Raw genomic sequence first — 13,120 nt, 5'->3', positions numbered from 1 at the left:
ACAGTCTATGAGGATGAGGGTGTGACACAAGAGCTTACAGTCTATGAGGATGAGGGGTGACACAAGAGCTTACAGTATATGAGGATGAGGGGGTGACACAAGAGCTTACAGTCTATGAGGATGAGGGAGGACACAAGAGCTTACAGTCTATGAGGATGAGGGGTGACACAAGAGCTTACAGTCTTTGAGGAAGAGGGGGACACAAGAGCTTACAGTCTTTGAGGATGAGGGGGTGACACAAGAGCTTACAGTCTTTGAGGATGAGGGGGACACAAGAGCTTACAGTCTATGAGGATGAGGGGGTGACACAAGAGCTTACAGTCCGTGAGGATGAGGGGGACACAAGAGCTTACAGTCTATGAGAATGAGGGGGAGACACAAGAGCTTACAGTCTTTAAGGATGAGGGGGTGACACAAGAGCTTGGTCTTTGAGGATGAGGGGGACACAAGAGCTTACAGTCTATGAGGATGAGGGGGTGACACAAGAGCTTACAGTCTATGAGGATGAGTGGGAGACACAAGAGCTTACAGTCTTTGAGGATGAGGGGGACACAAGATCTTACAGTCTATGAGGATGAGGGGGTGACACAAGAGCTTACAGTCTTTGAGGATGAGGGGGACACAAGAGCTTACAGTCTATGAGGATGAGGGGGTGACACAAGAGCTTACAGTCCGTGAGGATGAGGGGGACACAAGAGCTTACAGTCTATGAGAATGAGGGGGAGACACAAGAGCTTACAGTCTATGAGGATGAGGGGGTGATACAAGAGCTTACAGTCTATGAGGATGAGGGGGTGACACAAGAGCTTACAGTCTTTGAGGATGAGGGGGACACAAGAGCTTACAGTCTATGAGGATGAGGGGGTGACACAAGAGCTTACAGTCCGTGAGGATGAGGGGGACACAAGAGCTTACAGTCTATGAGAATGAGGGGGAGACACAAGAGCTTACAGTCTATGAGGATGAGGGGGTGATACAAGAGCTTACAGTCTATGAGGATGAGGGGTGACACAAGAGCTTACAGTCTTTAAGGATGAGGGGGGACACAAGAGTTTACAGTCTTTGAGGATGAGGGGGTGACACAAGAGCTTACAGTCTATGAGGATGAGGGAGGACACAAGAGCTTACAGTCTATGAGGATGAGGGGGTGACACAAGAGCTTACAGTCTATGAGGATGAGGAGGTGCCACAAGAGGTAAAGATATTGCATAATAGTCCACCCATTCTTTATAAGGAAACAGTGTAAATTTATTAAATATAAATTTTGCTGCTTGCACCAGTCATCAGCCGCATCTTATCGACAGAGTACAATGTAAAAGTGTATATTTCTGGTCTTTGCCGGATAACAGATGGGAGATGAGAGAGAGGTGACATTTCATGCAGTTAGTGATGTAATAGATCTGCCTAAAGAGACTTTTTATTAGAGCACATTATGAAGTTGGGGGATTAGTCTGATAGACCAGGGAAGGGCATTCCAGAGAATTGGTCCAGTTCGGGAGAAGTCTTGGAGACGTGAGTGGGAGGTTCAAATTAAGGTAGAGATAAATCTAATATCACTGGCAGATCAAAGAGCAAGGGAAGGATGATAGACTGAGATGAGAGAAGAGAGAATTGGAGGTGCAGCATTATTCAGAGCTGTGTGGATGAGGGTTATTATTTTAAAGTGAATGTGGAAGGAGACAGGTAGCCAGTGCAGTGATTGGCAGAGATTGGAGGCATCCGTGTAGCCTTTGGTCTGAAAGACGAGCCTGGCTGCTGCATTAAGAACATATTGTAGTGGGGAGAGTTTAGTGAATGGAAGATGATTAGTCGGGAATTATAGGAGTCGAGTCTAGAGGGAATCAGCGCAATAATTAGCATTTTAGTGGTTTCAATTGTCAGAAATGGTCGGATTCTGGAGATGTCTCTGAGATGTTTCAAGAGCGATCAAGAGATGGAATATATGATGCAACGGAGAGGTCAGAGTTCAGCACAACCCCAAGACAGCGGCCCCGGTGCTATAGTGATCCCAGCGACCGAGATGGAGATGTCAGGGTCCAGCACATCCCCAAAGTTCTGGCCTATTGGACAGAATCCAGCAGGACCCTGCATATACAATAAATAGAGATGAGCGAGCACTAAAATGCTCGGGTACTCGTTATTCGAGACGAACTTTTCCCGATGCTCGAGTGCTCGTTTCGAGTAACGAGCCCCATTGAAGTCAATGGGAGACTCAAGCATTTTTCAAGGGGACCAAGGCTCTGCACAGGGAAGCTTGGCCAAACACCTGGGAACCTCAGAAAAGGATGGAAACACCACGGAAATGGACAGGAAACAGCAGGGGCGGCATGCATGGATGCCTCTGAGGCTGCTTAATCGCACCATTATGCCAAAATTATGGGCAACAGCATGGCCATGACAGAGTGACAGAATGAAGCAAGATAGCATCTAAAACATCCAATAATTGACCCTGACACTATAGGGGACGGCATGCAGAGGCAGCGGCAGCGGCAGCAGCGGCAGGCTAGAGAGTGGCATGGCGACATACCCTAAATGGACTCAGGCTTCAAACCAATGGGTGGCAGAGAGGAACCAAAGGAGGTGAGCAAGAAGCGCTCAAATAATATCGGTACATGATAAAAGTTTGCCAGTATATTTTGTGGATTACACAGCAGGGTGGCGACAAAGTTAACATGGAAGCCATGAAAACAATACAAAATTCTGCCTGACACAGCTCGTTTGATAAGGGGACAATGTATGGAGGCAGTGAACTAGTAGTAGATTAAAGGTGCTGCAGTTAAAACTATGTTAGTTGGATCTTGGCATGGAGCTGGCGCTCCGCTGCCAGGCGAGCTTTCGCCAATCCAAGCCCCTGTCTCTAGGCTACTCCCCAAACAGCACTTCTAAGAACCTTTTGTATAAGATCAAGTGTAGTAGTGTTCTTATAAGTTTGGGATATGGCGGGTGAGGGGAATGTAAACATCTGCGCAAGAAGCGCTGAAATAATATCCGTAAATGAAAAAAGTTTTCCAGTATATTTTGTGGCTTACACAGCACGGTGGCGACAAAGTTAACAAGTTTGATGTGGAATGCCCTGTAATAGCTCTTGGGCGGTGTGCCTTTTATCACCTAGGCTCAGCAGTTTGAGCACCGCCTGCTGTCGCTTAGCGACGGCACTGCTGCTGTGCCTAGAGCTACCGACTGATGGCGCCATGCCCACGGATGGTAATTCGGAGGAGGAGGAGGAGGTGGAGGAGGGGTGGGAGGAGGAGGAGGCATAGTAGGCCTTTGAGACCTGGACCGAGGTAGGCCCCGCAATCCTCTGCGTCGGCAGTATATGACCAGCCGCAGGGTCAGACTCGGTCCCAGCCTCCACCAAGTTAACCCAATGTGCTGTCAGCGATATATAGTGGCCCTGCCCGGCAGCACTCGTCCACGTGTCCGTGGTCAGGTGGACCTTGTCAGAAACGGCGTTGGTCAGGGCACGGATTATGTTGTCTGACACGTGCTGGTGCAGGGCTGGGACGGCACATCGGGAAAAGTAGTGGCGGCTGGGGACCGAATACCGAGGGGCGGCCGCCGCCATGAGGCTGCGAAAGGCCTCGGTCTCTACTAGCCTATAGGGCAGCATCTCCAGGCTTAGCAATCTGGAGATGTGCACATTAAGGGCTTGGGCGTGCGGGTGGGTTGCACTATATTTGCGTTTCCGCTCCAGCGTCTGGGGTATGGAGAGCTGAACGCTGGTGGATGCTGTGGAGGATCGTGGAGGCGACGATGGGGTTTTTGTGGCAGGGTCCTGGGCAGGGGGCTGACTATCAGCTGACACAGGGGAAGGAGCAGTGGTGTGCACGGCCGGACGTGAACGCGCTTGTTGCCACTGAGTGGGGTGTTTAGCATTCATATGCCTGCGCATACTGGTGGTAGTTAAGCTAGTAGTGGTGGAACCCCTGCTGATCCTGGTTTGGCAAATGTGGCACACCACAGTCCGTCGGTCATCCGGTGTTTCCTTAAAGAACCTCCAGACTTCTGAAAATCTAGCCCTCGCCGCAGGAGCCCTCGCCACGGGAGCTTCACTAGTTGACACATTTGGCGCTGATGCACCAGCTCTGGCCCTGCCTCTCCGTCTGGCCCCACCACTGCCTCTTCCAACCTGTTCTGGTCGAGGACTCTCCTCCGTCTCAGAAGCACTGTGTTCACCCGGCCTCTCAACCCAGCTTGGGTCTGTCACCTCATCATCCTCCGATCCCTCAGTCTGCTCCCCCCTCGGACTTCCTGCCCTGACAACAACTTCCCCACTGTCTGACAACCGTGTCTCCTCATCGTCGGACACCTCTTTACACACTTCTTCCAGTACGTCAACAAGGTCATCATCACCCACAGACTGCGACTGGTGGAAAACCTGGGCATCGGAAAATTGCTCATCAGCAACCGGACAAGTGGTTTGTGACTGTGGGAAGGGTCCAGAAAACAGTTCCTCAGAGTATGCCGGTTCAAATGGCAAATTTTGCTGGGAGGGGGCAGACTGGGGGGGAGGAGGCTGAGGTGCAGGAGCTGGAGGAGTGCCGATTTCGATGACATGGGTGGACTGCGTGGAAGACTGACTGGTGGTCAAATTGCTCGAAGCATTGTCGGCAATCCACGACATCACCTGTTCGCACTGTTCTGGCCTCAACAGTGCTCTACCACGAGTCCCAGTAACTTCAGACATGAACCTAGGGAGTGTAGCTCTGCGGCGTTCCCCTGCTCCCTCATAAGCAGGTGGTGTCTCACCCCGCCCAGGACCACGGCCTCTGACCCCTGCAGTAGTTGGACGCCCACGTCCCCGCCCTCGTCCTCTACCCCTAGCCCTCGGGTTAAACATTTTGAAAATGAGAGTTATAACTTTAATTTTTTTTTTAACTTTTTTTTGTGTTTTTTTTTTTTTTGTGTGTTTTTTAGTTTTTAAAACCAAACGATGCTATCCTATTGCTATGGCTATTTTCTAGCCAAGTATTACAGCACACTGCTATGCCAGATGAGATGAGCTGAGTTATTAAAAAAATAAACGTAAAATAAAAAAGGAAATGGCAGACTGTGCCTAATTGAAATCCAACCCCGGGCCCTAATAAATTTTCCCACTTCGGTCTTTGCGATGGATATGTGCGTCACTAAGCGCAAAACACAGTGGTCGCAAGTCTCACTCCAAATTGCTCACAATTTGCTAGTAGATGCACTGCAACAACTACAGCCACCAGCAGATCAACCAGAAATCAAATATATATAACGCTACTGTAGGCGTAAGTAAGACGTTTGGATTCTCCTATGGCTATTTTCTAGCCAAGTATGAAAGCACACTGCTATGCCAGATGAGATGACGCTGAGTTATTAAAAAAATAAACGTAAAATAAAAAGTAAATGGCAGACTGTGCCTAATTGAAATCAAACCCCTAATAAATTGTCCCACTTTGGTGTTTGAGGTGGATATGTGTGTCACTAAGCGCTAAACACAACGGTAGCAAGTCCCCCTGCAAATTCCTCACAATATGGTACTAGCTGCACTACTAGTGCCAGCAAGCCCAGCCACAAGCAAACAAAAAAAAAAGTATAACGTTATTGTAGCCCTAAGAAGGGCTGTTGGGTTGTTGTAGAATCACTCCTGCCTAACAGTAAGCTAATAGAACAGCCTAACGCTTTCCCTGACCAGCAGCAGCTCTCTCCCTAGCGGAATGATCCGAGCAGCGCGGGCAGCGGCTAGTCTATCCCAGGGTCACCTGATCTGGCCAGCCAACCACTGCTATCGACGTGTAAGGGTACCACGTCATGCTGGGTGGAGTGCAGAGTCTCCTGGCTTGTGATTGGCTCTGTTTCTGGCCGCCAAAAAGCAAAACGGCGGGAGCTGCCATTTTCTCGAGCGGGCAAAGTATTCGTCCGAGCAACGAGCAGTTACGAGTACGCTAATGCTCGATCGAGCATCAAGCTCGGACGAGTATGTTCGCTCATCTCTAACAATAAACGCACTGAAAAAAAGAAACGCCGTGTCCTGATCTATGAGATTATATTCCACAACAACCAGTATAATCCATTCACCAGGACCAATATGTGGGAGGATATCGTGATAATCCTATGAAGGTGACTCCTAAGTCTATCCTTGATTCAATCCTGGAGGCCATTATGAAGCTCTGACCTCTATATCCCCCCATTATCGCCTCACAATCCCCGCAGGGGCCATTGGTGCTGCCCGTTTATAGTTCCGGACTATTCCAGTCACATCTGCTCCGAGCTTCTTCTATGGAGACACCAGATGAAGCTTCTATGTAATTTCTTGGTTCTGAAGATTAAAGTAAGAGCCTGGAGAGGCCAAAATAAATAGTATAAAACTTCACAAATAAGATCCAAAGGGTAGGACAAAACCCCCAATTCCTTCACCAATTTAGAGACATAGAAGGACGTGTTGAGGGTCAGGAGAAGGATCATGGTTTTGGTTGCATCGATATGAGCCTCCAGGTGGGATCTGTCCAGACTTATTGTTCTCCTCACATGTTGGATCAGAGAGAAGGTCGTACAACTCAGAGACACCAGGATGAGGCAGAACGGTAGAGCCACAAGGTAGTTGATGCTAGTTAATGTTAAAGTTATTGCAATAAAGTCAGAGTTATCTAAGATGGCCTTGCAGAAGGTGCTGTTATCATCATCTACAGGGACCCAGATGAAGATCAGACCAAATGATACGACCAGTACCACAATGGACATCACTACAGCACCGGATATTATCCAGGGGAGAGTAGATGGGAGCCTGGACTTCAGGACCTGGATGATCCAGTGCTGGGAGGAGATGAGCTTGATACAGTAGAAGCTACAAAGCATCGAGATCTGACAAACACCAAAGAAGATGCAGGAGAGGGACAGACAGAACATGAACACTGTGCAGACATTGAAATCTGACAAATCCCCAGGCTCAATATCAAGTAATATGTCATAGATAAGATGATAACCTTCAAATATTGCATTGGACAATCCGATAGAGAAGAGCAGGAGACCCTGAGGGTGCTGAGATCCATCACTGAGCCAAGTCCTGTAGCTGACAACTGCGATGAACACATAGAGGTAAGTCCCAGAAGATAAACCTGAGTATTTAAACAGTTGGAGAAACGTTTGATCTATCTCCATCATCTCCGCTGTATAATGTATCAGCAACACAAACACCAAGAGATCTGGAAGTTACTGATGGCAACTTGAAGTTTGCTTCCCTTAAATCAATGATCTATGAAAATTGACTTCATTTGCTTCTCAGTCATCAATCTTCATGTCATGGAGCCCTGCAGGTCATTTGAATGGTGTCTAGACGGCTCATTGTATGTGAAGGTCATGTAGATATCAGCTGAGAGCTACAGTCTATAAAACAGCAGATGATCTAATAAAAAAACTAAAAAGTGAAGAACGATTGTAGATGAAGGTGATAATAGTAAGAGGAAGATAACGAGAGATGTAAGGACCTGCCATGGAGTGACCCACTGTCCACCAGCAGCACCGGGGATCTGTGGTCGTGAGTCTTGATAGGAGAGAGAAGGTGTAGATTGTTGGGAACTATCGGCGGGCTCCTCATGGGATTAGGCGACATGGATAAGATGCCGGTGAGGAGTTTTGGAGGGAAGAAGTTTTCCCGCCTGATGCTGTTGTCACCCAGGATGAATTCTGCGGCTGATTTGTGATTTTTGTGGGCAAGTGATTTCCTGTCGCTGGGGAGACTCTGCTTTTCTCCCTCGGTGACAGGGTCTCATTGGCTAGGGGACGCTGGTCACATGTCCAGGGTTTCTTTAAATACTGACCAAGTCCAGTGGTCTGGAGAAATTCTGAATCAGAAACCGTGTTATCGCCATAACATTAGTGTCTAGGGGCTCATGTAGACAGCGTTGAATATCACCGCCCCTTGAATGTATCGAATGTCCGAGATACAAAAGATGGAGCAGATCTTATTCCTGCCCGTGTTTCCATTCCGAGCAGTGATGTTCAATGGTCAGCGGCTCATGAGTGGAGCTTACCCATGAATTACACACGGGATGCAAAGAAAGGTCCACAGGACTCTTATTGGCTTCTCAAATACTTTCATACGTCGTGTGCCGGTGGCCTTGGACTGAGGGTCAGCAGAAATATGTTATCCTAGCATGGACATAACTGGTGACCAGTGAAAAACGGAGGTTAGATGATCTCATCCTATAGACATGTGAGATGAGGGACATCAGAGTCAGTCCTAATGAGATCGCATCCAAGGCAAAGAGTAAAGCAGCCCAGAAGAGAACATTGACCTGAAATTGTTATAGAACTGAAACATACGATGGCCGGAGCTCTCAGACAAACTGTGGGTAATGGCCGAGTTATTAAAAATATAATAAGAGAGGAGCCTCCTGCAGATATAGTAATGATGGCCGAGATGTGCAGAGTCTATATTATGGTAAAAAGACTCTGAGGGCCATCAAGATAATGGGGGTCATTTACTAAGGGCCCGATTCGCGTTTTCCCGACGTGTTAACCAAATATTTCCGATTTGCGCCGATTGTACCTGAATTGCCCCGGGATGGCATGCACGCGACGGAAATCGGGGGGCGTGGCCGAACGAAAAACCGACGGATTCGGAAAAACCGCCGCATTTAAGACAAAAAATGTGTAGCGAAAATTACACTTACCTTCACCAGGTATAGGCCGGTGAATTTCAGGGCATTCCAGCGCGCCTCCGGGGAACTTCAGCGCAGCAGCGCCACCTGGTGGACGGCGGAGGAACTACCTTAGTGAATCCCGTCCGGACCCGAATCCACCGCAGAGAACGCGCCGCTGGATCGCGAACGGACCGGGTAAGTAAATCTGCCCCAATGTATGGGTGGACTTGACCTTCGTTCTAGCAGAGGACCTTCTGCTAAGTGTCATTATACATATATTGAGGACCATTTCACCACGAGACAATAATAAGAAGATCCCTCTCGTGCTTAGGTGAGGGTATGAATGTTCTCCACATGGGATATGTCCACCCCCACACAAAGGACTAGTCAGGTCCCTGATAAGATGATATATACGAGGCAGTGCTGGGCGGGGGTACTCATAGCCAACCAGTGGTTATTACCTGTACTGCGGGATTTATGTCAGGGCTTGTGGTGGATGATGAATTACCACTGGTTTCCTGGACCTTCTGATGATGGTTGGGCTTTGGTTAGGGATGTAAGTATCAGCGCTCAGCATAAACCTCCCTAGAAAACACTAACAATCTTTTGGGTTGTAGTATCACATACAGAAGACAGGCTTGGCTCAGTGGCTGACACTCCACATGCTGAGGGCTCTCTCACAATCTTAGATAGTCAGGAGGGGATGAGTGGACCCAATTGGGTTGTTTTGGGTACCGTGTGCAGGTGTAGCAGGTCAGAATAACCCTGTCCCAGTTTATACCTGGCTAGCCCAGAATATACCGCTCTTCCCAGAATATACCGCTCTTCCCAGAATATACCCCCTTCCCAGAATATACCGCTCTTCCCAGAATATACCCCCTTCCCAGAATATACCCCCTTCCCAGAATATACCCCCTTCCCAGAATATACCCCCTTCCCAAAATAAACCCCCCTTCCCAGAATAAACCCCCGTCCTAGAATATACTCCCCGTCCCAGAATATACCCCCGTCCCAGAATATACCCCCATCCCAGAATATACCCCCCTTCCCAGAATATACCCCCCTTCCCAGAACATACCCCCCTTCCCAGAATATACCCCCGTCCCAGAATATACCCCCCTTCCCAGAATACACCCCCCTTCCCAGAATATACCCCCCTTCCCAGAATAAACCCCCGCCCTAGAATATACTCCCCGTCCCAGAATATACCCCCGTCCCAGAATATACCCCCGTCCCAGAATATACCCCCATCCCAGAATATACCCCCCTTCCCAGAATATACCCCCATCCCAGAATATACCCCCCTTCCCAGAATATACCCCCCTTCCCAGAATATACCCCCGTCCCAGAATATACCCCCCTTCCCAGAATATACCCCCCTTCCCAGAATATACCCCCGTCCCAGAATATACCCCCCTTCCCAGAATACACCCCCCTTCCCAGAATATACCCCCCTTCCCAGAATATACCCCCGTCCCAGAATATACCCCCCTTCCCAGAATATACCCCCCTTCCCAGAATATACCCCCCTTCCCAGAATATACCCCCGTCCCAGAATATACCCCCCTTCCCAGAATACACCCCCCTTCCCAGAATATACCCCCCTTCCCAGAATATACCCCCGTCCCAGAATATACCCCCCGTCCCAGAATATACCCCCGTCCCAGAATCAACCCCCGTCCCAGAATATACCCCCTTCCCAGAATATACCCCCTTCCCAGAATATACCCCCTTCCCAGAATATACCCCCCTTCCCAGAATATACCCCAGTCCCAGAATATACCCCCGTCCCAGAATATACCCCAGTCCCAGAATATACCCCCGTCCCAGAATATACCCTCCTTCGTAGAATATACCCCAGACCCAGAATATACCCCCCTTCGCAGAATATACCCTTGTACCAGAATATACCCCCGTCCCAGAATATACCCCCCTTCCCAGAATACACCCCCCTTCCCAGAATATACCCCCCTTCCCAGAATATACCCCCGTCCCAGAATATACCCCCCGTCCCAGAATATACCCCCGTCCCAGAATCAACCCCCGTCCCAGAATATACCCCCTTCCCAGAATATACCCCCTTCCCAGAATATACCCCCTTCCCAGAATATACCCCCCTTCCCAGAATATACCCCAGTCCCAGAATATACCCCCGTCCCAGAATATACCCCAGTCCCAGAATATACCCCCGTCCCAGAATATACCCTCCTTCGTAGAATATACCCCAGACCCAGAATATACCCCCCTTCGCAGAATATACCCTTGTACCAGAATATACCCCCGTCCCAGAATATACCCCCCTTCCCAGAATACACCCCCCTTCCCAGAATATACCCCCCTTCCCAGAATATACCCCCGTCCCAGAATATACCCCCCGTCCCAGAATATACCCCCGTCCCAGAATCAACCCCCGTCCCAGAATATACCCCCTTCCCAGAATATACCCCCTTCCCAGAATATACCCCCTTCCCAGAATATACCCCCCTTCCCAGAATATACCCCAGTCCCAGAATATACCCCCGTCCCAGAATATACCCCAGTCCCAGAATATACCCCCGTCCCAGAATATACCCTCCTTCGTAGAATATACCCCAGACCCAGAATATACCCCCCTTCGCAGAATATACCCTTGTACCAGAATATACCCCCGTCCCAGAATATACCCCCTAGGTGGTTAAAAAAGTAAAATGTGAGTGATATTAATGTAATTTGTGTGAATCTGAAAAATATAAAGCAGAAATATGTGTGTGTGACAACAAGGAAGAAAAATGATAGTTACGTAAAAAAATTTGAAAAAGTGTAAAACTTATGTGTTGCCCAAAAAAATTGAATGATGAATACATTAAAATTTATTATCCCCAAATTTTTTTGTGACAATCCCCAAGTCAATGGCCTTTGGCCCATTACAAAACTGATCAATGTGATGAAATAAAGGAGATGAATGTCCGTATATTGGGGCAGATTTACTTACCCGGTCCTGTCATAATCCCGCGGCGCGTTGTCCGACGAGGATTCGGGTCTGGAGGGATTCACTAAGCTCATGCACCTTCCGGAGTTCACCTGCTTCTTCCTGGTGCATGTGAGTGCATGTCTTGCGTCACAAATCGGTTTTTAAATTCCGCGTTTTTTCTGAATGTGTCGAATTGTCAGTCGGCCAAGCCCCAAGATTTGTGCCATATGAAAGCCACAATCCGATCGCGTGCACCAAAAACCTTGGGAAATTCAGTGCAAAAGGGAAATATTTGGGAAAACCCGACGGAATCGCAGCAGCAGGACCTTTAGTAAATAAGCCCCATTGAGTAAGTTGATTTTCGGATTCCAATATCAGTCATGCCGACCAATATACGGATTAGCCAATGGTAGAAAGACATCCACTTACATCTACCCGCCCCAACTACACCAAAACTGAATCATGATGTAAGATTAGGACGGTAAGAAATAATCGTACGGTGGCATTGCAAAATTTATAAGAAGGAGGAAAATCCTAAATAATCATTCAAACTAAACGGTTTAACCATTTAACCTCCAGATCCATTTGGATTCATGTTGTCATAATTTTTTCTTGATCACTCCTCATCTCAAATCTAAATTGGCACGGTCTATCCCCTTCACCCGAAAACTAGAAGGATCACATCCATGTGATTGCCGAAAGTGACCAGGAATCGGCTTGAGTTGGGTGATGTCAGATTCTTGCACGACAGCCACAGCCCAAATTCCTGGGACATTTTCTCATACCCCAGTTTTCTATTCTCGGATGGTCGTCCCTACATAGAGAAGGGAACATGGGCAGGTGGAATAATCACCTAAAGTAAAAGTGAATCGCCCCATGTAATCGTGAAAGTCTGTCGCCACTTGAGTCGGTAAATGAATTGCTTTTCATTATGTTGGGACATGTTTTACATTTCCCACAGAATGTGCAGCCTCACTTGTTGGTTTTGATTCCCCAAAAATAGATTTATTTGTCTGCGGTGTCAGATAACTATGTACAAGAAGATCCTTCACATTACGTCCACGTCTTCTGGTGATCGCTGGTAAAGGAGTAAGAATTTATTTGAAAAGGGGGTCCATCTTTAAGTTTGGCCAAATTTTTGTAAAATACCTTTCATTTCACCCCATCTCCAATGATACGATGTAATATATCTTTGGGGTTAAGATTGTTTTTTTATTAGTGGGAAATAGAAGAGATGATCTTGTTGACTGATTGACTCGTCTGAAAGCTTTGGCAACACAGTGTAGGATACACCCACGTGTGCGGTGTGCCTGTGTGTAAAGGATGCCCCCTGTCTATAAAGATAGTAGAACTGTCTCTCCTCTAGGTGTAGAGGATGACCCCTGTCTATAAAGATAGTAGAACTGCCTCTCCTCTAGGTGTAGAGGATGCTCCCTGTCTATGGTGATGGTAGAACCTCCTCTCCTCTAGGTGAAGAGGATGCCTCCTGTATATGGTGATGGTAGAACCTCCTCTCCTCTAGGTGTAGAGGATGCCTCCTGTCTATGGTGATGGTAGAACC

General features: G+C 48.0%; 1 protein-coding gene across 1 annotated transcript; it reads right to left on the bottom strand.

Annotated features, from left to right (window-relative positions):
• Positions 1-6,222: 6,222 nt before the first annotated feature.
• LOC140111755 (taste receptor type 2 member 4-like) lies at positions 6,223-7,128 on the bottom strand. The gene has a single exon (XM_072132427.1). The coding sequence runs from the start codon at positions 7,126-7,128 to the stop codon at positions 6,223-6,225; it is 906 nt and encodes a 301-aa protein (XP_071988528.1).
• Positions 7,129-13,120: the final 5,992 nt, after the last annotated feature.

Source organism: Engystomops pustulosus, unplaced genomic scaffold (assembly GCF_040894005.1).
Source record: "Engystomops pustulosus unplaced genomic scaffold, aEngPut4.maternal MAT_SCAFFOLD_582, whole genome shotgun sequence".
Taxonomy (NCBI): domain Eukaryota; kingdom Metazoa; phylum Chordata; class Amphibia; order Anura; family Leptodactylidae; genus Engystomops; species Engystomops pustulosus.
Note: the sequence above shows the minus strand (reverse complement) of the source record. Positions and strands in the feature narration are given on the sequence as shown.